The sequence below is a fragment of the Panthera pardus genome, unplaced genomic scaffold (genome assembly GCF_024362965.1).
Source record: "Panthera pardus isolate Hobbes unplaced genomic scaffold, ASM2436296v1 HiC_scaffold_8, whole genome shotgun sequence".
Lineage (NCBI taxonomy): Eukaryota > Metazoa > Chordata > Mammalia > Carnivora > Felidae > Panthera > Panthera pardus.
The window spans coordinates 2,221,654-2,246,706 of NW_026527013.1; the positions used below are offsets into that span (position 1 = coordinate 2,221,654).

The following is a 25,053-nucleotide window of genomic DNA, read 5'->3' on the forward strand; positions in this document are numbered from 1 at the left end:
GCTCCTCTTCTCAGGGCCTTCCTCTCAGAGCCACACAGAGGAGGACTCTGGGACGTACGGCCTCCCGCCTCACAAGGCTCACAACGAAACCCAGCAGAACTAGCCGGACACTACCTTTCCACTTCAAGCCACAAGGTTTCTCTTCTTTTTTTTTTTTTTAAGTTTATGCATTTACTTTGAGAGAGAGAGAGAGCGAGAGAGCGCTATCAGCACAGAGCCTAACACGAGGCTCAATCCCACGAACCGCAAGCTCATGACCTGAGCCGAAATCAAGAGTGGGGCGCTTAACCCACTGAGCCACCCAGGCACCCCCAACAGTTACCCTTCGTAACTCAACAGGTCACGACTGATAAACAACCGAGACCAAAGGCGATGAGCGAAGGTCAAACTACAAACACAATCAGAGGGGACTGTCCTCCTCCAGTATCCTTGCGCGTTTACTAACGTCATGGGGAACACAGGTGGGCACACGGCAGCACCAGCACACGTGGAGACACAACTTTCAATAATAAAGACCGCAAGGAGGGGCAGGGCGGAGTCGGGGAATTCTAGTCTCTGCACCAGAGGACGAGATACACGTACAGACCACTGATCGGCCCTGGGTCCAGAAGACATCGTCGTGGAAATGAGACACATTTTATAGAACTGTACAGTCTTTTCATGTCTGAGATAGCAAAATATATTTCATACAGAAACTGGGGGTGTTCAGGAATGTTTTATCTTGGGTGTTCATATCAGCAGCATGCAGTGGAAATAAATACAACAGAGATCCCTATTACAGACGAGGCACTTCTGAGGCACAAGCAAATTTGTAACAAAAACTGCCGTCCAGCCCTGACGTTTTATGTACAAAATAAATGAGGTGCTATGCCTGAAGGTTCTCCAACATTCTTTACACTCGTACATCACGTTTCTTGCCCGTGTGTCTGACCGGACTTACAATAAGATATGAGGGAAAATCGCGTGATTGTGTATTCAGGGTTTCTCCCCAGTGTGCATCTTCACGTGCGCCCGCAGGTTTGTGGGGTACCTGAAGGCCTTCCCACAGTGCGGACATTCGTAGGGTCTCTCCCCCGTGTGTGTCCTCACGTGCGCCCGCAGGTTTGCGGGATACCTGAAGGCCTTCCCGCACTGCTGGCATTCGTAGGGTCTCTCCCCCGTGTGCGTCCTCACGTGGACCCGCAGGTTTGCGGGACACCTGTAGGCCTTCCCGCACTGCTGGCACTCGTACGGTCTCTCTCCCGTGTGCGTCCTCACGTGGGCGCGCAGGTTCACGGGATACCAGAAGGCCTTCCCACACTCCTTACACTCGTAGGGTTTCACTCCGTTGTGCTTTCTCGCATGTACTTGCAGGGAGGAGTGACAACTGAAGGCTTTCCCACAGTGCGGACACTCGTAAGGTCTCTCCTCCGTGTGGGTCTTGACGTGCGCCCGCAGGTTCGCGGGATACCAGAAGGCTTTGCCGCACTGCTGGCACTCGTAGGGCTTCTCTTCACGGTGCGTTCTCACGTGCTTCTGCAAGGACGAGGACCAACGGAAGGCCTTCCCGCACTGCGTACACTCGTAACGTTTCTCCAAACTGTGTGCTCTCACGTGACCTTGGAGGGAGGAGTGACGCGTGAAGGCTTTCCCACACTGCTGGCATTCAAAGGGTCTCTCCCCCGTGTGCGACCTCACGTGTTCCTGAAGCGACGTGGAACTACTGTACGCTTTCCCACACTCCTTACACACATAGGGTTTCACCCCACTGTGCATCCTCACGTGCCTCTGGAAGTATCGGGGGTGTCTGAAAGCCTTCCCACACTCCTTGCACTCATAGGGCCTCTCTTCACTGTGCGTCCTCACGTGCTCCCGGAGGGATAAGGAACAACTATAGGCTTTCTCGCATAACGTACATTCATAGGGCTTCACCCCACTGTGCGTTCTCACGTGTCTTCGAAAGTATTTGGGACAACTGAAGGCTTTCCCACACTGCTGACACAGATAAGGTCTCTCTCCAGTGTGCGTCATCAGGTGTCCCTGCAGGGATGCAGGGTACTTGAATGTCTTGCCACACTCCTTACATTCATAGCGTTTCTCTCCAGTGTGTGATCTCATGTGTTCTCGAAAATATGAGAGGCAACTGTAGGTTTTCCCACACTCCATACATTCATAGGGTCTCTCCCCAGTGTGAGTTCTCACATGACGTGTAAGGTAGGAGTGATACAAGAAGGTTTTCCCACACACGTCACACGCATGGACATTCTGTCCACAGGGACCTTGCACGTGACCCTGAAAGGAAGACGTGCAAGTGAAAGCTTTTCCACATTTCTTGCACTCTAGAGATATTTTACTACTGAGACTCTCCGCGTATGTGTCAGATGCTCTCCCAGCGTCCTGACCTTCATAGGGTCTCTCTACAAGGTCTGCGTCCACGTGAGTGCTGAGGCTCGAGACAGAGCTGCAGGCCGGGCCACACTCCTCACCAGGACTAGGTTTGAGTCCTGGGTGAGATCTTCGCAGTTTCTCAAGGAAGGAACCATCTGCGAAGGCTTCTCTACACTTAGCACATTCACAGGATTTGCCTCCAGTGGGACACCCCTCATGCACAGTAAGACTTGTAATCGGGTTCAGGGTTTCTCCACATGGATCTCCTTCAATACGTTCACAGACACTCTCCACCAAAGGACTTCTGTTCAAAATAGGAAGGCACACGGTTAGGGGATGACGCTTATAAGTGATCTCTTTATTAATGACCTATTGATGTTTGTTAATGATTATCGGATTACTAGTAGCCATTTTCAAGGAATGGGCACGTTGGTGGTACCGCCTATACTGCTGTAAAGTGGAAGAAGTTACGTGCTCAGGAGAAGGGCCCAGAAATGCCCTGTCAGGATTTCTTACATGTGGGTTCTCCCGATAAACGTTTTGAACTCAATTATGTTTCTGATGATCAATGTCTACATCACATTTATGAAGATATTATATTGTATAATTCCAACTACACAATTACGGGGCTAGGTTTATACTTTTTCTTTAATTCCAAGTTAGTCGATCAATCTGGGAAGATCCCCCTTTCTCCTACGGGGAGAGGCACTCACCTCAAACGCCTCTCCTGGGATTGGGACTGATCACCAATGTTATGAAACACCGGGTTTTCTCGAAAAAGAGCCCAGGGATCATTTCTTGTAAATCTTACTATTTTCTCTTCACTGGATAGTTCATTCTCCAAAATATTCAGCTGAGTCCTTGATCCACAAGTTTTAACTTGAGTGCAACAATCTGCAAGAATTGGGAGCATAATTTAAATTCTTGGGAATGATCTGATGTGTAAAGGTAAGAAAACAGACCATATGCAGATTTCTATTTATATACTGATCCCAAATGTGAATGAAGTTCATCAGAATGAATGGACAGGTGACCAAAGGAAAATTCTGAGGACCCTAGTGATTTGGGGCTTTGGCAATAATGGGAAAAGTGTCTACAATGGAAGCCCATTCACTTAGAAATACTTCAAAATAGATGGTGACTAAAGTGGAAATAGTATTATCAGAAAAGCAAAGTAGGGGGCGCCTGGGTGGCTCACTCGGTTGAGTGTCCGACTCTTCATTTCGGCTGAGGTCGTGATCTTGAGGTCCTGAGATTGAGCCCCATGTTGGGTGCCTTGTTGAACCTGGAGCCTGCTGGGGATTCTCTCTCCCTCTGTCTCTCTGCCCCGCCCCCCGCCCCTCATGTTCACGCTGTCTCTCTCAAAATAAACACATATTAAAAGGACAAAAAAGAAAAAAGAAAATTAAAGAAAAGAAGGAACTGGGCAAGATACACACATCCACACGCTACCTGTGTAAGAGGTTCACCACATGCATGAGGATGGATGAAAAGTCCAACAGGAAAGCAGGTAAATGACAACGACCACCCTTCTCAAACAAAGACTGAGTCTTGTTTCTAATGGGTGTCTCCAAATGCCATTCTTTTCTCCAGAACCTGGTCCAAACGAGGGTTGCTGGACTGTTCCGAAGGCACAGAGGCCCTCAGTGAAGCCCGCCTGCACTGTCCCAGCTGCCATTGGGAGGGTGGGTGGTGTGTGTGGCTGCTGGTCCTGCCCCTGGAGGACAGCTCGGCAGGAGGGAGGATTTGAAGAGCAACAAGCAATCTGGAAGACGGGCTGTTTAATTTGGTCTTCAAAGTCACCGAAGATGACGAAGTGTGAGTTTAACTGCAGGATGATTACCATGAGACAGGTGTATTAACCAGTGTATCTTCCACAGAGCAGCACTCTCTGCCCCAGAGCAACACTGGAGACCATCCCCACACTGATAAAATTAGAGAGTCTCAGACTTTGATTAAGAGCAACAAAACTTTGTGTTCCTGGAAAAGGTATGTGACTCCAGGTAGGCTCCATGAAGGCTTGGACCGTGTCTGTCTCTTCTGCAACGCACTCCCATTCCTCGGCCCCAGCAAAATCGGACAATCGTAAGAAACATCTCTTCCCTAAAAGACTAGTGAAGGTATGGAGCCATCCTTACCCACGGCGGCCAGGTTCCTGCAGGTCTCCAGCATCACATCTCTGTAGAGCTTCCTCTGACCTCGATCCAACAAAGCCCACTCTTCCGGGGTGAAGTACACAGCCACATCCTCAAAGACCACAGAGGCCTGAAACATACCACACACTCTATTGCAGCAAAGTTCCATCATCACCCATGTGTGTGGGAGGATGAAGGGTGACAGGCAGGGAGCTGCACTCCATTTCTAGGACCCCTGAGTCACAACAGAGGGTGAGGACAACAGCTGACATGGACTTAGACACACCCAATTTACAGGGTTATTTCTACGGAGACACATCTGAGCAGACCAGCACTGTACAGACTGAAAAGTGAAATATTCACTCGGACAGCACACAAATCGGAGGACACACGTTTGGCTTGCTCAAAGACGATTATGCCTCGTCAGCTCCAAGAACTGGGACCAGAATGTCAGGATGTTGTGGACACTTAGATTCCAGTGCCGCTCGATGTGAGGAGCTCTCGCCTTGGAAGGAACAAGTCAAGAAGCCTGGTGGTGTCCCCTCTCTTCCGACAGAGGCAGACATGACCCTTTCCGCGGATTAGATGGACTGTGGGCATGGGCAAAGGCCAGGGCCCGGGTGCCTGGCACACCTAGTGTGCAAAACGAGTTCTGGATGCTGAAGAAACTTGGGCGTAAGCAGGGCCTCTGACCCAGTGCCCAGAATTCAAGGAAAAGGGCACCAGAAGGAAGAGTCCCTGAAGGATTGATGGGGACAGATCCAGAGACAGCTTTAACAGAGAAAAAAAAAACAAGGCTAATTCATAACTTTAGAGGAATAAGGGTTGACACCACGCTCATGAAACACAGAGTAAAAAAAAATTATTTTTTTAAAAATCAGAGATTGCTTAAGCAAAAACTATGTTCTCAAAACTTAATGAGAGAGAGAAAAAAAAAAAAACCAACCATATCACCTAGAAGAAAGGAAATTCTACTTCAACTGTAGTTGTAACTGGGGTTTGCATATCACACACCTGTTAAGTCTTATATTTCAAACATTTCAAAAATGACAACCATAAAAAATAAGAGACAACAATATAAAGAAAAATAATATGATTAAATAATGGGTAAAGAAAGTGAGTGGACACTTCTCCAAAGATATACAAATGGAAAACAGGTCGATGAAAAGATGCTAGACATTCGTCACGCGGGACACGCACCTCGAACTACCAGCAGAGGCCCCTTCGCACCCACCACACTGGCTATAAAGACGCCCCGGGAAGCGCTGGCGAGGACGTGAGCAGGGCGCATTCTCCTTCATTCATCCTGCTGCGGATGTAAGAGGGGGCGGCCGCTTTGGAAGAGTCTGGTGGACCCCCAACACGAGCAACGTGGAGTTCCCACCCAACACGGCAGGTCCGCTCCTCGTATCCACCTGCCCCAGACCCGGGAGGACGAGCGCCATCACACACACGCGTGCGCACGCGCTCTGCTCTCCGCGGCACGACTCCCGATCGCCAGCGATGAAAACCACCCAGAAGCCGGGCACCCCCTCCAGGCTGAGTAAAGGCGACACGACTGAAGTGCAGTCAGGAGTCCACAGGGGAAGCTCCCCAACCTGCCGCTCAGGGCCAAGGGCAGACACAACACGGAGAGACGCACCCGCACACCCATAATGCATCACTGCTCCTGCAGGAGGAAGGGAGATTATTTCCTGGGGTGGCAACAGCCCAGCCAATGAGAGACAATCATAGCCCAGCCAATGAGAGAGAGCCAGGGCTCAGCCAGTGAGAGCCACAACCCAGCCAATGAGAGACGGCCACAGCCCTGCCAATGCAGGATAGTAGCAGCCCAGCCAATGAGAGACAGTCACAACCCAGCCAATGAGAGACAGTCACAACCCAGCCAATGTGAGACAATCACGGCTCAGCCAATGAGAGAGAGCCAGGGCTCAGCCAGTGAGAGAGTCACATCTCAGCCAATGAGAGACGACCACAGTCCAGCCAATGAGAAGCCACTACACATGAAAACCCGTTTGCTCAAAAGGACTTCGTGTTTGGGACAGCCCCTCCCAACGGCCCCGTCTCCTCTACAAAAGAGTGTTCCTCCCTTTCTTTTCCAGATTTTCCTGTTCTTTTGCTGGGGCTTCACATGTCCCAAATCATAATTCTCTGCTATTCCCAGATAAGCCATTTTTGGGTTTATTTTTAAGGTCAACAGTGCATCACGATCAGCCTTGTTCATGACAATTAAAATCAACTCCAGTTCTCTTAAAGAGAATTGTCCACCTGTAGATATAGAATCCACCCGGGTAGCATCTAAGTTTATGTTTATTAAAGGGCAGAGCCAGTTATCTTTCCCTTTTCACTAAGAGGACAGGGATAGAATGGTAAAATATGTCCACTGTAGATTTAGTTTGGCAAACGGCTCACACACATCCTAGATGAGTTACAAAAATACCACTAAAATTCTGTTTTGATTTACTGATTTTTATTATTTAAAAAAAATTTTTAATGTTTACTTATTTTTAAGAGAGTGAGCATGAGCAGGGGAGGGGCAGAGAGAGAGAGGGAGACCCAAAATCCGAAGCAGGCTCCAGGCTCTGAGCTGTCAGCACAGAGCCTGGTGCAGGGCTTGAACCCACGAACCATGAGATCATGACCTAAGCCAAAGTCAGACGCTTAACCAACTGAGCCACCCAGGCGCCCCATTATTTATTTTTTGAAGTAGAGTCCATGCCCAAGTGGGGCTTGAACTCATGACTCTGAGATCAAGAATAGCATGCTCTACCAGCGAAGCCACCCAGGTGCCCCAAAACCACTAAAATTCTTGATTTTCCATTCTGGCAATGCAGGTTCCTAAATAAAACCAGAAACTAACTAGGTTCTCCTATTCTTGCAGAGGGCCAGGACACTGGAAAAAAGACCACTTGCTACCAGTTTAAGTGCTCCCATACCTGCATCCCTCCAGCCGGCCTTTCCAACGTCCTCCTTCCTCATCCCCAGTGACGGGGCTCTAGGGAACCACAGGGACTCTTCCCCGTCCTCCCTCATAAGCAGCTCAGAGAAACCATTCTCCACATCGGGAATGAATCTCTGTCCTTGTTGACCGGAGAGCTACATTCTCGGTGCCCAACCCCTTGCTGTAAAGTAGCCTCTGCCTGGAAGGACTAAAACAGTTCCAATGGGGGGGGGGGGGGGGGGCGGGGGGGGGGAGGCGGCATCTCTAGTGAACGTTAACAGGTTCCTGTCTCTGAACCCACTCCCCTTTGTCTAGACCCTTTGAGAGATAGTTCCTACACCCCTATTCGACAGAGGAAATAATTCCAGAATCTGAAAACAGTAATCGAAATAGCCAACCAAAGGAAATACATGGCCATTCCACATCGTTTATCTGCTCTATCTCGGACGCACCGTAATGGACCTGGGGTCACTGATCATTTGTCTCTGTTGGATTCCCTACCCTCCTCTTCCTGGGCAAAATCCTTAAGCGATATTGGCAGAATCCACAGTGTATCTCCCATCAAGATGAAAATAGATCTCTCAAAGGACCTCCTTGCAATTAATCAATACCTATAAATAAAGAAACTCTTGGGGCGCCTGGGTGGCTCTGCTGGTTAAGCGCCCGACTCGATTTCAGCTGAGGTCATGATCTCACAGTTCGTGAGTTCGCCCTCCCCGTTGGGCTTCACCCTGACAGCGCGGAGCCTGCTTGGGATTCTCTCTCTCCTTCTCTCTCTACCCCTCCCCACCCTCCTCCCCTGTGCGCACATGTTCCCTCTCTCTCTTTCAAGATAAATAAACATTAAAATTTTTTTTTTATTAAAAGAAAAAAGCTCTTTAAGGCATCAGGCCCATAATAGAACATTACAAGCCTCAGAGGCCCATCATCCTCTACACTAATCCCTGTAATGGCCTGTTTTTACTGGTGTGAAAACCCCACGGCTGAAGACGGAGGTTTGTCTGGAACCTCTGAGCAACATATGCCATTGTTAACCCTTGGTACCCTGTGCTTCCTAACCCCCATAAACTACCGACCCAGTTCCTACTGTATGCAAATTCCAGGAGGAATACATGACTCCCAGTTTTTATCAATAGAATAAAAAATTTGGAGGTGCCTGGGTGGCTCAGTTAAGCGTCCGACTTCGGCTCAGGTCATGATCTCACGGTTCGTTGAGTTCAAGCCCCGCATTGGGGTCTGTGCTGACAGCTCAGAGCCCGGAGCTGGCTTCGGATTCTGTGTCTCTCTCTCTGTCTCTGTACCTACCCCACTTGTACTCTGTCTCTCAAAAATGAATTAATGTTAAAAAAATTTTTTTTTTTAAATTTTTCCCTGAGTCTGAAAACTGCCAATATTCGATTAGCTACTTTCAGATCTAGGGTCCTGGTTCGGAACCATCATACAATTTGGAATTCCCACATCACTTCTGCCTTCCCAATTGTTACGTGCCAAAACGTTATAAAAGTGACGTACCCACGAGGAGATAATCTCCAACACTTACTATCTTCATAAATAGGGACTGGAGATGAGAAGTGCCTGACACTGCTCCCCTCTAATCTTTCTTGTTACTCAAATGTCACCTTAACGAGTTTCCAACTGCTATGTGGTTTCCCTATGACGTGGGACATGACGATCAGGAAAGATCCTTCGTGGCACCAAGGAACAAAACCACTAAATATGGAAAACTGCCTCTTAATGATGCATTTAAGAAAGGGTCTCTATCAAAAGGGGAAATTGTGAGAATTAATACAGGGAAACCTCGTGAAGAATGGAGTCAGGAGGCCAGCAGGTGGAGTTCTGACACCCTACCACTCATGGTCAACTGCAGACCCAACAACAAGAGGAGGACCCTGCGGTTACAAGTGGGCATCACTTTACTAGAGCAACAGGAGGAAGATTATTTCCCGGTGTGGTGACAGCCCAGCCAATGAGAGAGTCACAGCCCAGCCAATGAGAAGCCGCAATACTTCCGCGTCCAGCTTGCTCCAATGGACTTTTTGTTTACGACGTCCCCCTGCCCAATTCCCAGTTTCCTCTATAAAAGAGTCTCCCCTCTCCTCTGCTCTCTGGCTTGCCTTTGGTCTCGTTGTAGCCTGCTTTTCCGAGTTGCAATTCTCACCTATTCCAGGATGAACCCATTTTTGCTGGTAAAATTAATGACAGTTTTACTTTGAAGGTCAGCAACCCATTTCAAAATGACCACCGTGTATTCAAACAATGGGATGTTATTCAGAAATGCGCACAACGAAGTACTGATCCAGGTACTGATTCGCAAAACCAATGAACCTCGAGAACGTTAACAAACTTCACGAGGACACAGAGCAGGATATCATTTATACGGAAATGTACAGACTCAGCAAATCAATAGAGAGAAAGATTGAGAAACTGTCTAGAACCCAGGGCAGGGATACACTAGAATGGGGATGACCACCCACTGATGCAATTATCTTTATGGAATGATCAAAATGTTTTAAAATGAGAAAGTGAGAATGGTTGAACAGTTCTGTAACTGCAATAAATGCCACGGAATTTTTACTTTAAGCAGATAATCTTCATGGTACGGAACCTACACCTCCATGAAAGCTGTTTTTAAAAAGTCATAGGAGCTAAAAATATATCCTTCTTCATCTTTTGGCATTTGTGATCAATAACAATAGAAATCGGGCCAATTAAAGGAAGCATGAAAAAGAAACAAAATTACAGTTTCGGAGATTAAGCAGATTGAGGAGACACTACAGGTGTTTTGGAAGAAAAGGAACGAATGTGAACCAACTGGTAACATACCTGAAATGATGCAAGGGAACAGAGCATCTGAGGATGTCCTTGGTCATTAAAGAAATGAATTCCGTAGATTCAACTACCCCCACACTCTACATGCAAACCTCAAACACTGCGTGAGCCAAGCACCAAGTATTTTAACATCTGTGATTCCCAACTGCAGAAAGGAATCACAGGGCATTACCAACACAGGAAAAGAATAACTTAAATAGTATTAAAACGCAACATGCATACAGGCTAATCCTTTTTTCTTAATTCTTTTTTAGTGTGTATGTTTTTATTTTTAAGAGAGAGTGCGAGCGGGGTAGGAGCAGAGAGAGAGGGAGACACAAAATCCGAAGCAGGTTCCAGGCTCCGAGCTGGCAGCACAGAGCCCGACGCGGGGCTCGAACTCGTGAACCACAAGATCATGACCTGAGCTGAAGTCGGAGGCTTAGCCAAGTGAGCCTCCCAGGAGCCCCAGACTGAAGTCTTTTTAGAAGGAAACCTTATACATAAATGTAGAAATAACCTTTGACAGCAAAACCAAGTCTATTTTATTCCAGAAATGCAACACGGATTAAACACTGATTCTTCAAGAAGTACAACTTATGCCACTAATGGAAAAAAAGACAAACAAACCCCAGGCTTCCAATCCATACAGGCTGAGGACACGCCTGCCTCACGTCACCACACACGAGTGACGACTGGCTTACAAACCAGATGGAAACATGCACCGTCAGAAAACCATGGTGTCCACACTAAATCTAGAGCCGACTCCCTATTTGGTGGTGAAATGGGAGATCGGGAACAACTTGCTGAGGATGTATATGTACATGCCTGCGAGGGCTCGGCCAGCGCTGCAACCAAAAACAAGGAATTGGTGGGGGCGGCCGGCGGGGCTCAGTCGGTTAAGTGTCCGACCCTTGATTTCGGCTCAGGTCATGATCTCGCTGTTCATGGGTTGGATCCCCACGTTCAGGCTTTCTGCTGTCAGTGCGGAGCCTGCTTCGGATCCTCTGTCTCCCTCTCTCTCTCTGCCCCTCGTGCTCTTTCTCTCAAAAATCAAACATTAAAAAAAAAAAAAAAAAATCTGCCAAATGCATGTGAGGAGAAGGGCTGGTTCCCATTTAAAACCTGTCCCCGCTGCATGTACCACCAGGATGGGAACGAAAGGTGCCTTCACAGGTTACTTTGCATGGTTGGAGACCAAGAGTTTAATAAATCCCTCTTTATCTCCTCCTCTGCACTTTTAGCTGTTAGATAAGTGAGGTTTTCTAAATTGATTCACATGAAACCACATTTCAAGCCTTATTTCTTGTCTGAGTCTTCTCAAGCATCCAAATGTGCTTCTCACCCTGAGCTACCGGTAATGATAGACGGAGAAATCTCTCTACTGCTCAAGTGCAGTACACGCTTGATGTTTTGTAATCGTTTAGAGAGCAAACTAACAATGTAGTTTCGCCTAAGGAGAATATTGTAACCGAAAAACATTTGTTCCTTTACTCCTAACTCAAATGAGCGTGTAGCTCGCGCCCGAAAAGAATAGAAAGATGATCACAGAAACGGATTTTTAGTTTGCAGGAGGCAAACTCATAAAAAGAAATCTCAGGGTACAACGAGTCACTAGAAGCGAGCAGTTGAAAATTAAGTGTTAAAAATACTTTCTAACATTAGCCTTTATAACGGCTATTAAACTAATTTTCCTTAAGTCCGAAGATATGTCTCGTGAAGGGTATAAAGTAACTTAATGGAAAACCTACAAAACGTCATTCAGTGACACCACAACACAATGAAATAAATGAAGAGATGCTGTGTGTCTTCCAAAATGAGACCATAATATCAACTGTCCCAAAACATCAAGAGATTTAAAAAAAAAAAAAAAATCCCATTAAATCTGCAATCAGGTTTGTTTGTGGCTTTGTTATGGGATTTATTTCTGTTCTCTTTGAACTTAAGATTTTGTTTTAAGTCATCTCTCTGTCCAACGTGCAACTCCAACTTACAACCCCAAGATCAAGAGTCACATGCTCTACTGACTGAGCCAGTCAGGCGCCCCAAAGGACACTATTTCTCATATTGCAATGTAACACAGATTTCTCAGAATAGGGGAAATATGTTACAGAACTGGTGGGACTTTTCCCAATAGAAATCAGTTTTTAAAGTACGTGAATATGGGGCGCCTGGGTGGCTCAGTCGGTTAAGCGGCCGACTTCGGCTCAGGTCATGATCTCTCAGTCCCTGAGTTCGAGCCCCGCGTCGGGCTCTGTGCTGACAGCTCAGAGCCTGGAGCCTGTTTCAGATTCTGTGTCTCCCTCTCTCTCTCTGACCCTCTCCCATTCATGCTCTGTCTCTCTGTCTCAAAAATAAATAAACGTTAAAAAAAATAAAATAAATAAAATAAAATAAAGTACGTGAATATGAAAACATGAGAAAACTCTGTTTAGAATCGAGTGGGGAAACCAGCAGGGGAAGCTCTCAAGCCCTAAACCTCACCATCAAGAACAGGACTTTGCAAGTCTACATGAGGTATATTACTGTCCCAGGAGTAGGAAGGAAGGGTTTTCCTGCCCTGGCAACAGTCCAGCCAATGAGAGACAATCACAGTCCAGCCAATGAGAAGCCACTACACCTGGATTCCTGTAGTTTGCTCCAATCGTTGTTTAGTTTCCCACAGCCCCTCCCAATGCCCCCTCCCTCTCCTCTAAAAAAGAGCGTTCTTCCCTTTGTTCTTCCGTTTCTTCTCCAGACTTGCCTGTGGTTTTGCTGGGGCTGGCGTGTCCCAAATTATAATTCTCTGCTATTCCCAGATAATCCCATTTTCGCTGAAAAATAACTGGCAGTTTTAATTTTTTTAATTTTTTTTTGTTTTTTTGAGAGAGAGAGAGAGAGAGAGAGAGTATACGCAGGGGAGGGGGAAGAGAGAGGGAGACACAGAATCCAAAGCAGGCTCCAGGCTCTGAGCTGTCAGCACAGAGCCCAACAGGGTGCCAACCCCTTGAACCACGAGATCACGATCTGAGTTCAACAGACTGAGCCACCAAGGCACCCCTGACGGTTTCATTGTTAAGGTTAACGTTAGTGATCCCAGAGAAGACCCCAACCACTCCAGGCTGGCGAGCAAACAGGTGTAGGTCCCACAGAGCCCAATGAGCTGTTTTCTCCCCAACCCTGAAGCGGAGGTTAAGTTTTGTGCTGGGATCAGAGCCCCACTCCCTGGGTCTGCGCTCTCCTGTGTCTGTGCTCTCAGGGGATTATTCGGAACCTGTTTTAGGGGCTTGTCCTTTCTCAGAGAACTCATTTTTGTTCCGACTACTTTCCAGAACTGGACTGTTCCTCTTGGAACCATGCCTGTTGGAAATGAGCTGGCCCTTCGTCTGATTTCTTCTGGAACAAGGCTACTCCTGTAGAGACCACTGTCTATAAACTTTTTTTCTGGTCTAGAGAAAACTACCAAGAAATGGATTCCAATTATCAAAGCGCATGGAGGGGGGACCCAACTGGGACCCTGGCCAATCTTAGGTTTAAAAACCATGGTGCGTCCTTGTGCATTTCTAACAAACTGACCAACTGAACAAATATAATTTAGAACTACAAGGGCCTTTATGGGGAACTTTCGATCTCCCCAAACTTGTTTTATTGAATATTGTTAGGGAAAAAAATTAAAAATTAAGAAGGTAGGAAAAAAGAAAAGAAAGGAAAAGAAAAGGAAAGGAAAGGAAAGGAAAGGAAGGAAAAGAAAAGAGAAAAGGAAAAGAAAAAAATTAGGAAGTCATGAATCCAGCAAACTGAATTTGATACAGATTTTATTCAGTACCTCAAGACTTGCAAATATTTTCAGGATCTAAGTGTACCTCTTTGCAAAAGACTATTTAAATTGAACCAAGGCAAACAACTGAAATATGACAAATGGCTTCCGAAGGGTCTTTCTCTCCTGCCCCGGCTTCACTCTACACCCAGGACCTGCCTCCAACCACTTCCCTCGACATGCTCTGAACTTCCCTTTTCTTCTGAACCTGCCCTTGATCCCTCCTTACCTCAACCTGTTAACCAGGCCTCTTTAAGGTAAAGCATCTCAAGATTTGAAACCCCATGTTTCTCATGTTCCCTGGATTAAGGCAGAAGTTTCCAGAAGTGCCCGGGAACCCCCATAAACTCGCTGAAGAACATAACACGGCTATTCAACTTACCAACATGGTTTCCCAGATTTAGATCAATTAGTCCACATGCGTGTTGCTGGGGCCCAGGCCACACATGGGATGAAACTAACCCGAGAGAGACAGACGCCCATTTCTGGAAAGATGCTTATGACACTGGCTGGTAATCCCCACCAAGCAATTAAGGTACTTTTTTTTTTTTTTAAGTTTTTTTTTATTTGCAAGTAATCTCTACACCCAATGTGGGGGCTTGAACCTACAGCTCTGAAATCAAGAGTCACACACTCCAACAAGTGAACCAGCCAGGTGCCCCAACGGTAGCTTTTCCGAAGACTGGACGAACACAAAATTCAGGTTTCCACTCAAAAGCCTGATGAATCTGTATGTGGCTATTACAATGGACTCCAGCTGGTCTTTTTTTTTTTTTTTAATTAATTTTATTTTTAAATTTACACCCAAGTTAGTTACCATCTAGTGCTATAATGATTTCCAGAGCAGATTCCAGTGATTTATCCCCTACGTATATCACCCAGTGCTCATCCCAATAAGTGTCCTCCCTAATGCCCCTCGTCCATTTAGCCCATCCCGCCCACCCACAACTGCCCCAGCAACCCTCAGTTTGTTCTCTGTATTTAAGAGCCTCTTATGTTTTGTCCCCTTCCTTGTTTTTATATTATCTTTGCTTCCTTTCCCTTATGTTCATCTGTTTTGTAACTTTCATTCCTCATGAGTGAAGTCATATGATATCTGTCTTTCTCTGATTAATTTCGCTTAGCATAATACCCTCCAGTTCCATCCACGTAGTTGCAAATGGCAAGACTTCATCCTTTTTGATTGCCGACTAATACTCCATCGTGTATATATACATCTTTATCCATCTGTCCGTCGATGGACATTTGGGCTCTTTCCATACTTTGGCTCTTGTCGACAGTGCTGCTATCAACATGGGGGTGCATGTGCCCCTTTGAAACAGCACACCTGTATCCCCTGGATAAATACCTAGTAGTGCAATTGTTGGATCATAGGGCAGTGCTATTTTTAACTTTGAGGAACCTCCATACTGTTTGCCATAGTGGCCGCACCAGTTTGCGTTCCCACCAGCAGTGCAAAGGGTTCCTCTTCCTCCGCATCTTCGCCAACATCTGTTGTTGCCCGAGTTGTTTATTTTAGACTTCTGGTCTTTCTTCGCATGTGGAATCCACCAGGCAGCATTTAATGGGCTGGACTGGAATCTTTCTTTTTAGTTAAAAGCACCAGGATGGGCTGGGAAACGTCGTCCCCTGCATATTTAGTTATTTTGACAAACTAGGCCACTGACACCCCACATGAAAGAAAGAGAGCTAAAATTCTTCATTTTCACCTCGGGCAACTGAAGCCTTCTTCTAGAAGGGGCGCCTGGGTGGCTCAGTTGGTTGAGCATCCAGCTTCAGCTCAAGTCATAATTTCACGGTTTGTGGGTTTGAGCCCCGCGTCGGGTTCCGTGCTGACAGCTCAGAGCCTGGAGCCTGTTTCAGATTCTGTGTCTCCCTCTCTCTGCCCTCCCCCACTCACACTCTGTGTCTCTAAAAATAAACAAACATTTAAAAAAAAACCCACCAAATACCTCCTAGTTTGCACTATTATTGCCAACATCCAGGACATGTGAGGGAAGGTTATCAGCAGCCTGAATGCTCCAGGTGGGAGCCCTCCTCCCGGCCCCTCCCAAGCCCTCCTCATGCCCGACGGCTGGGCTCTAAGGACCACAGGGGCTCTGCCCCAAATTCCCTCCTGATCAGCTTGGAGAAACCACTCTCCAGATGGGGAGGCACTCTCTCTGTGCCGCCTGACACGGGACCTACACTGTGAAGCAGGTCCCGCCGCAGAGAGCTCACGGGGCTCCAACAGTGGGGTCTCTAATGAACCTGCACAGGTTCCTGCCTCTGAACCCGCCCCCTTGTGTCTAGTCCCGTGTGACAGACACACCATTTTCACGTTAGTTCCTCCACCTCTAGTCATTCACTGCACGGATCCTCAGAAGGGATCACGCTGGAATTTCATTCTCCCACAAAGGGGAAGTAATTCTAGAACTGGATGAAGGTACTCAAAATACCTAACCAGGGGATGAAATGCCCCTTGAACATCTTTTTTTTTTTTTTTTTTGGACAGGGGAGGAGCAGAGAGAGGGAGACACAGAATCCGAAGCAGGGCCCAAGCTCTGAGCTGTCAGCACAGAGCCCAACGCGGGGCTCGAACCCACAAACGGCGAGATCATAACCTGAGCTGAAGTTAGGTGCTCAACCACTCAACTGACTGAGCCACCCACGCGCCCCTGAACATCTTTTACTTAACCCTTGGCACGCCATCATTCCCAACCTCCAACACTACTGACATCCATTCCCACGGAAAGCAGCTTTTTGATATAACTACCCTATGCAGTGCATTTTCATATTCCAGTAGGGATGACCCATGTGTCCGCTTTGATGTGAAAGGAATAGAAACACACCAGGGCACTCACGCCCAGGGCGGCACAGGCTTTCTTGCTTTTCTTGAATCTCAAAATCTGGTCTGGATGATGGAAAATTGCTGAAGGCTCTGCTCTCTGATGACATGTAGATGGTTTCGGTCTCTGCTCCCCTTCTCAGACCTCTTCCCGGGAAGCCCGAATCCACCTGTTACACCTTTTGGCCTTGAAAGGACAAAATGTCTCTAAAGAAATATTGCAGGTTGCTCAAACTCAGGATCGATACGTAGGGCGCCCGATCCTGGCCCCACGTGAAACCCCTTGTGACTGCTTAGCACGGACACGGCACCTTCCGACTCCCCGTGCAAACAGGAAGCGCCTCTCACTGACGCACAGGTTCCATGCTTTACTGACGACTCTTATTTACAAATGGAAAATGGCAAATATCGTGCTGGGGATGCGACTCCAAGTCCCTTGAGGTCACTGAGCAGCACTTTACCTTTGGGCTACTTCGGCTCAACACGCTGAACAACTGGCCCTTCCTCTGGCCTTGTACCTTCGCCAAGGGTAAAACCACAAATGTTTATAAGGCCGGTCGCCATGCCTGTAAGGGAGCTCATGACCTTGGACTATTATAGAGACAAGATGTCCTCACCCACATGGGAACCAATTAAAAATGGCTCCTCTGTCCCAATTTGATTAGATGCCCTACTTGAACTGACTTCTCTGGCATTACGAAGGGTCCTGGCTCCAGATTTGACTCCCTGGAGGCCAACAGAAGCCATTTTTGCTGATATTTTTTTCCAAACAAAAACTCGAAAACAAAAAATGAAAAGCAACTCAAGAAAACCGAGAGGCAAACCTCTGTCTTGGTCCAAAGGGATGTTCTTCCCAAATAATACTTTAGAGAATTGCTAAGAGATACCCAACAACCGGCCCCATGAAGGATAAGCAATATTGGAAATCTAGTCACTGTGACTTCAATAAAAACGGACAACTCTGGTTTGGCCCAAATAACAATCTGGCCCTTCCAGAGATGCTACCACAGCCCAAACTCACCACTACACATGCGTGAAACCCCTGGCCCGAAACAACACAATATGTTCAATCCCAAGATTCATAAATGCACAGGAAGCGCCTACTCCCTGGTCCCACCTGTCCAAGTACAACCCAGGGACGTCTGTTAACACGAGCGGATTTCACACAGCTCCCTCTCTCACGGACATGAATACGGTTTAGGCATGGCTTACATGTTATCTCACTGGACAGAAGCCTTCTCTTGTAGATACCCCACTGCTTATCCTGTGGCTGCAGTGCTGTGAGAACTTGCTGTCTCACCTGGGGAACACACCTCTAACTTCACAGGGATCCAGGAACCCAGCTTACCAGCCAGGTGCTTCGACAGGTCTGTTCTGTTCAGCCCGTTTTACACCTTCGCTGTGAGTACCGTGCCCCATACGCAGGCTCAGTTGAACACATTAATGGCACTGTTGACACTCAATGGACACGCTGTGTAGAGACCCCCCCGACACACACACACACACGCGCGCACACACACACACACACACAACCACCGTGTCCGAAAGCACTGAGGTTGGTCCTTCGAAATCTCCCATCCACCCTCCAGGGCCCTCAGCCTCCCACCCTGATATATCACAGCACGTCCAGTGCAGTGACCCCTGCTCCTTTGACCCTCACGTACAGGTCAATGTTGGAAAGGAGTGATCACCTGACAGTTTTATTTTTAAAGTCATCAGTAATTAGGGGCACGTGGGTGGCTCAGTCAGTTGAGCGTCCAACTTCAGCTCAGGCCATGGTCTCCCAGTTTGTGGGTTTGAGCCCCGCATCGGGCCCTGAGCTGACAGTGCAGAGCCTGCTTCAGATTCTGTCTCCCTCTCTCTCTGCCCCTCCCCTGCGCATGCACTCTCTCTAAAAAATAACAGTAAAAAAAATTTTCAGGGGCGCCTGGGTGGCGCAGTCGGTTAAGCGTCCGACTTCAGCCAGGTCACGATCTCGCGGTCCGTGAGTTCGAGCCCCGCGTCGGGCTCTGGGCTGATGGCTCGGAGCCTGGAGCCTGTTTCCGATTCTGTGTCTCCCTCTCTCTCTGCCCCTCCCCCGTTCATGCTCTGTCTCTCTCTGTCCCAAAAATAAATAAAAAACGTTGAAAAAAAAAATTAAAAAAAAAAAAATTTTTCAAGTTATCGGTTATTAGAACACTTGGCATTAACAGGAAGAAAAACACCCTGGTGGGCAAAGGGAATGTACAGATACGTGCCCCTGATTTATGCTGGTGGATATACACCCAGCAGGCGCCCTAGGACAGCAGCAGAGACAGGGACACTGGGACACACGGGGCCAGGGAAGACCGGTTTTCTAAAGGGTAAAGAGAACCATCAGCGTCACGGACAGTAACTGAGTCCTGTGGATTTAACTGTCGTGGAAACAAGTGGAACACACAGAAAGTTCCAGCACGTATGATGATGACCTGAGCAACGGAGGAGTTTTCTCACAGAACAAAAGATGGTCATCTACACAGGAAAAGACCGGGAAGTTCAACTCTACTAACAACGTGAAGGATCCATCCATGCAGACAACACAGAGAAATGATATACCCTGACCTGGAGAAAACACAGCAGGCAGAAATGAAACAGACAAATGTCCCCAGGAAGTGAAGGAAACAGATCATCAGGAAGAAGACACGTGAGTTACAGGAGACAACACGCTGGAAATGCTTCCACGGAAGAGGAAACCCACACGTGAGAAATGCTCAGCCCTGGAGGAATCAGATAAACCAACGTGTGACGTCCAGGAGACCCCGTGTCACACACTCGAGCTGGACGCCATGAAGTCGCAAGTGACGGGACCCAAAACCGACACGTGGTTCACACTCTGCACCCCGTTTCCTGCTAACGTGTAACTTACGAGCTACAATATGCAATGTCCCCCCAGCGCAGAAGGACTTACAAGGCTTTTACCCTGGAGACAAGACCACACTGACGGCAACAGCAGAGCCCACAAAAGGAAAACATGAACTGGAGACCCCGCGCCCCACCATCCCGGGACGGAGGGCTTCACCGGACACACTGAGCCCCAAGCACCCGCCCGAGAGACACAGACGAGCCCTGGGCAGCCACACATCACCGGTGGCACTGCTGACATTCCCCTCTCGCCCCGCAACAGAGATCAGGTCGAGTGACGCCTGCTGGGGGGTGACGACACGGAAAGCTGCCAGCACAAAGAGGTATGGCCAAGGGACAAAAGTCCTAAGTGTCACCCACACTGGATGCCCAGGGCAGCAAGAGACTCTCCAGGAACAACGGGCCGAGCACCAGAGCAGGAGCCGCTCAGACTGGTCACCCACGGCGCCCACACCACACATGACACCCCACTGCACAGGGTCACACCCAGTCCCCCCATGAGCGCCAAGCTCTCCCTGCTGACACCGGTCCTCTGGGATGGAAGGAGGGGACCAGAGACCCCTGGGGACTGGACTCTGAGCTCCATATGCCCTGAACCCCCTCCTCTGGGGCCACAATTCTCACCAGAGAGGAAACCCTCCCAGTTTAGGATCTGACCCCTACACGCTCTGTGTTCATGACCCTTCCAATGGCACTTGACCCCGAGGAGCCTTCCCTCAGTCTGACCTGCACATCTTCCTGTTTCCACAGTTCCCACTTAACCCCACAACCCCTTGGATGATGCCAACACCGGTCCTCGGGAGATACCCCAGGGCGGCCCCAGCCCCTTCCCCACTGGTCCCCACTGATCCCAGGGGCTGGAGGCCACCTGCAGGCAAGCGAGACCCTACCACACCTTCCCTCGCCTCCCACCAGGCCCACCTTTGGGGGTGGCCGGTCCCCAGCCCAGAGGAGGCCCCAGCTTCCAGCAACTTGGGTCATCTGAATGACACGGGGACCCCAAGCTGCTGTGTGGACAACCAGGTGCAGCATCACGGCTTCCACCCTGAGGTCAAGGCCACAGTGGGAGGGGCGGCTCTAGGGCCCCTGTGTGGTTTCACAAGCATGGAAGCTGTTTATCCCTTTCAGAGAACAGGGACCTGGTACCGTTAGAATTGAACCCGTCTCAGTTCACAGAATTTGTGTGCGTCTCTGACACCGGCAATTCCCAGGGGACAGATCAGGAAGACAGTTTTCCACCTCTGGACCCTGCGTGGAACCGTCACCAGCATTTGGATGAATCCTCTGACCCATGACTCCACCCACCTGCATGAAGGTGTGGAGCCCCCTGCAGACCCCCCCCCCCAACCCTAATGGAGAAGGACAGTTCTGTCCTGAGACACTTTTCCCCAGGGGACGCTCTCTGGATAAAGCCCCCAGTAACCCGGGTCAGCAGGGACAGGAACGACTTGACACATTTACCACCCTCTGCCCTGAAGGGGAAGAAAGGAGGCAGAAAGAACTCGGGCATTTTACACCTGCTCAACAAGAGGCTGGCAGAGGACCCGTGCTGAGCTGGACAGGGTGACAGGTCCTGCTCACAGGTGACAGGTGACATGCAGACGCCTACTTGAGCCCTGTGCTCCCTGGAAAACCTCAGTGGAAGGGAAAGGCACTCCCTCCCCCACCCTGTTGGGGTCTGGAAAACAGCAGGCTGCACGAGGGCCCCTCCCCCGTCAGACCAGAAGACTCACAGGACGTCCCCCTGTTCACCCACGACAGGGCCACGCGCAGACCCCCCCACACCCACACTTTGTGCCTCATCTGTGATCAGCTCAGCTGCTTGTCCCCGTGACCAAGGGGCACAAAATGCTGGCTGGTCCCACTTTGCTTTGGCTTCTCTCCTTCTCCAGACCCCTGAATGTGGGCTTGCTCTCAGCCTGAGCCACACACAGCCCCTCCTGGGGACAGGGGGACAGGCTGGCCTCAGGGAACCACCACGTCAGCACCACACCTGCTCATGCTTGGTTTCTTTCCTCCTCTCCTTTTACACGACTCTTGAGACACTCACAGGTCTTATACTCAGTGTCCTCCCTGTCGACGTAGCCCCTGTCCATAATGCAACAGCCCCCCCCCCAGCTCACCCCCGCCCAGCCCTTGCCCCTAATGCAACAGCCCCCCAACTCCCTGCCCGGCCCCTGCCTCTAGTGCAACAGTCCCCTCCCTCCCAGCCTTTGCAATCATTCTTCTCAATACCGGTCTCTCCTCCTCAATTCGGATTCTTCATTTGACACTGGTCTGACCAACTGTCGGCCACCGCCCCTTTCCTACCCAAAGTTTATCCAGGCCACTGTCCTCCCCACAGGCCCCTGACATTGCCTCCCCATCGGCACCTGGTCAGAACAAGCCCTGAGTTGCCCACCTGAGCAAAGAAACCTCTGAGCACAGGGAGCCCGTTCCCGTCCAAACACCTTTCGGTCACTGCTCCTCATACAGAAAGCCTGTTTCTGAGTATTGGAGGTGCTGGGGGTGGGGGGTGGGAGGTGGGGGGAGTCTCCGAACCCAGCGTCCTCTGCAGCGGTCTTCGGAATGTTACAAACAAGACACCAGAGCCAAAATGGAGTCCCTCATACTAAGCTCCTTGTCACCAGACCAAGAGTTAACTTAATTGCAGTTTCGGCCTCTCCCAGAAATGCAATCTTAAACCAGTCAATCAGGAACGACCTGGTCAGCCCTGGTGAGGTCGCCGGGCTGCTAGACCCCTGCCCTCCCGGAAGGAAAGGTGACCTCCCACCACCCATCCACTTTTTGTCTAACAGAACTTCCTGTCCCCACTCCTCCTGCCTGTGAGCCCTTCATTTTGCGCAGCTCCTCCGGGCTCCCTTGTATCGGCGAGATGGCATGCTGCCCGATTCATGAATCATTGAATAAAGCCAATTACTCAGCTGAATTTTGTTTTTTAGCAAGAACAAAGTCTCCTTAACCAAGTATGGATTTGATTTTATCTGTCAGGTGGGGGGCGGGGGTCTTCCACCTCGGCCACCCCCACTTGCCCCCGAGCCCTTGATCGCCGGCGCTGGGGTCCTCCCACCCTCGCTTCGGACCCCCGCCCAAGGACGACCCGGGTGGGGACCGGGAAGAGGAGGAAAGGGCAGGACGCTGCAGCCCCACTCCCGGCCGAGGGTACAGGCTCGGATTAGGACCCCCAGGGGCGGTGCCACCTGGGCCGGGGGCCCCCTCCAGCCGGTTCCGGCCGGTTCGAACCAGCCCCTCGGGGCTCCGCCCAAACCCGCGCACTCACCATCTCGCAGCCCGCTCCGGACTGTCCCGGCGTCCAGGCAAGCGGCTGTACGACACCGACCGCGACACCGAGCTAGACGCCGCGCGAGGCAGGTGCGCTCCGACGCAGGGCAGCAGGGCAGCGAGGGACTCGCCTCTGGAGCGCGCCCGCCCCCCGTCCTGATTGGACGGTGCTACGAGACCATGCGTTCTGATTGGCTCGTCTTCCGGACCCCGCCCCCTCAGAGACCGGGCCTGCGGTTGTCCACCCACAGTGCCTCCGCGCCTCCGCACCGCCCCTGCCCCCCCTGATTGGACAATCCTCCCAGACCCTGCCCCTTGCGTCCTGAGTGACAGGTCATTCGGACACACGTGTCTGGCCAGCGTGGGCTTAGAGCTGAGACCGCTCCCTGCGGTTGGACCTCCGGCGCCTGCAGCTCGGCCACCCATCCTGCCTGCGTCCTCCTCCTGGACCGTGAGATCCTGACTCAGTTTCCCTGCGGAGCGCCCCTTGTCGGGAGCTTGGACAGGAGGGGACAGACGGGAGGGGCTGGTGAGCCCTAGGGTCAAGGGTTGGCGCGGGGGCGAGGTGAAGAGCGGATCTGTGACTTTTGTTTAAGAGCAAAGATCCTCCTGGCGCCTGGGTGGCTCCGTGGATTCAACCTCCGACTTGGGCTCAGGTCCTGATCTGGCTGTTCGTGAGTTCGAGTACCTTGTCGGGCTCAGTGTTGACAGCTCAGAGCCTGGAGCCTGCTTCAGATTCTGTGTCTGCCACTCTCTTTCCCTACCTTGCTCAAGCTCTGTCTCTCTCTCTCAAAAATAAGCAAACATTTAAAATATATATATTAAAAAAGAACAAAGAGCCTCAACAGTAAGGGCAGAGCCAGGGTCCGTGGGTTTTGACCTGTGACCTTTCACGCTAGGAGGCCCCGCCTCCTCTCCCGTCCCCCACCTCTGGGACTTGAGGTCGGTCAACCTCACCCCTCAGCACAGCCACAGGGGTGGGATGTTGGCATTCTCAGACCTGCGTTTTACTCTTTTCAGCCAAAAAGCCCACAAGACTGTAAAGCAACCCAAAGCGTTTATTTGGGGTCTTAGGGATTACAATCCGGAGAGCCAGAGTCAAAATACAAAGCGTGCTCCAAAATGCTAACAAGGAGAGCAGGCTTATAAAGGCAAAAAATACAAGGTTACATAAGTTGTTTTGAAAGAATTATGATTGGTGCTGGCAGAGTTTAAACTGACTGTCTAATACACGATTGGCTACTTGGCTAACAGGCATTACATGATCTCTATTTCGGTCCCCAGTAGGAGGAAGTGTTCCAGGAGGAGGTGGAATTGCAATTGACAAAAGTCAAAAGTTCACGGTGTTCTGAAAATTGAAACAGGGGACGTGCGCAGTCCCTGCTTCCTGAATGTCCTTCCGACTGTATTTTGAGTGACTCTTTTAGGGCTATCTTCACTGAGTCGTCTTTCACACTCTGCAAGGAACTGTTTTTCAGATCTCTAGCGCATTTTGTAAAATTAAAGGCTACGATATCCTGAAGGCAATTGAATTCCTATTTTAACTGATTTAAAAGTAATAAAAGCTGAAAAAAATGAAATGAAATAAAAGCATCAAAAGCTGAAATAAATTTATGTTGGACCTGAAACACTAAATAGATCAGCAGCATGTAATACGACTGCTCATTTCAAAAATACCCGCCCAGCGTTGGGTACAGAAGTGTAAACTCCAGCATCATCGACCCTGTTACTTACAAACATAATTATAAAAATTAATTTTCTCTGTTTTGCAAAAAGGTATTATTCACTTTCATAAAAATGAGTGTTCAGGGTGTTAAGAAATAAAATTCATCTCAGCACATCTGAATATGTAATTTGGCTTTATTTCACGATTCATGAATCAGACTACATCTCTTCTTACAAAGGAGCTCTGAGGAACCACACAAAATAGAAGCCTTTCTTCAGAAGAAGGGGATGGGGAAAAGAAGTTTCTAGCAAAGGCTGGATTGTTTCAGGCAAGGTCACCTTCCTTTGGTGG

The 25,053-nt window shown here is 49.3% G+C and overlaps 1 protein-coding gene across 1 annotated transcript; it reads right to left on the bottom strand.

The window, feature by feature from the left end:
- Window positions 1-378: 378 nt before the first annotated feature.
- Window positions 379-23,166, bottom strand: LOC109255949 (zinc finger protein 77-like). Its single transcript, XM_019430840.2, has 4 exons — window positions 23,035-23,166; window positions 4,506-4,632; window positions 3,081-3,261; window positions 379-2,671 (listed from the first exon to the last, which is right to left on the bottom strand). Exons 1-4 carry the CDS (start codon window positions 23,035-23,037, stop codon window positions 976-978), a joined length of 2,007 nt encoding a protein of 668 aa, XP_019286385.2. The 5' UTR covers window positions 23,038-23,166; the 3' UTR covers window positions 379-975.
- Window positions 23,167-25,053: the final 1,887 nt, after the last annotated feature.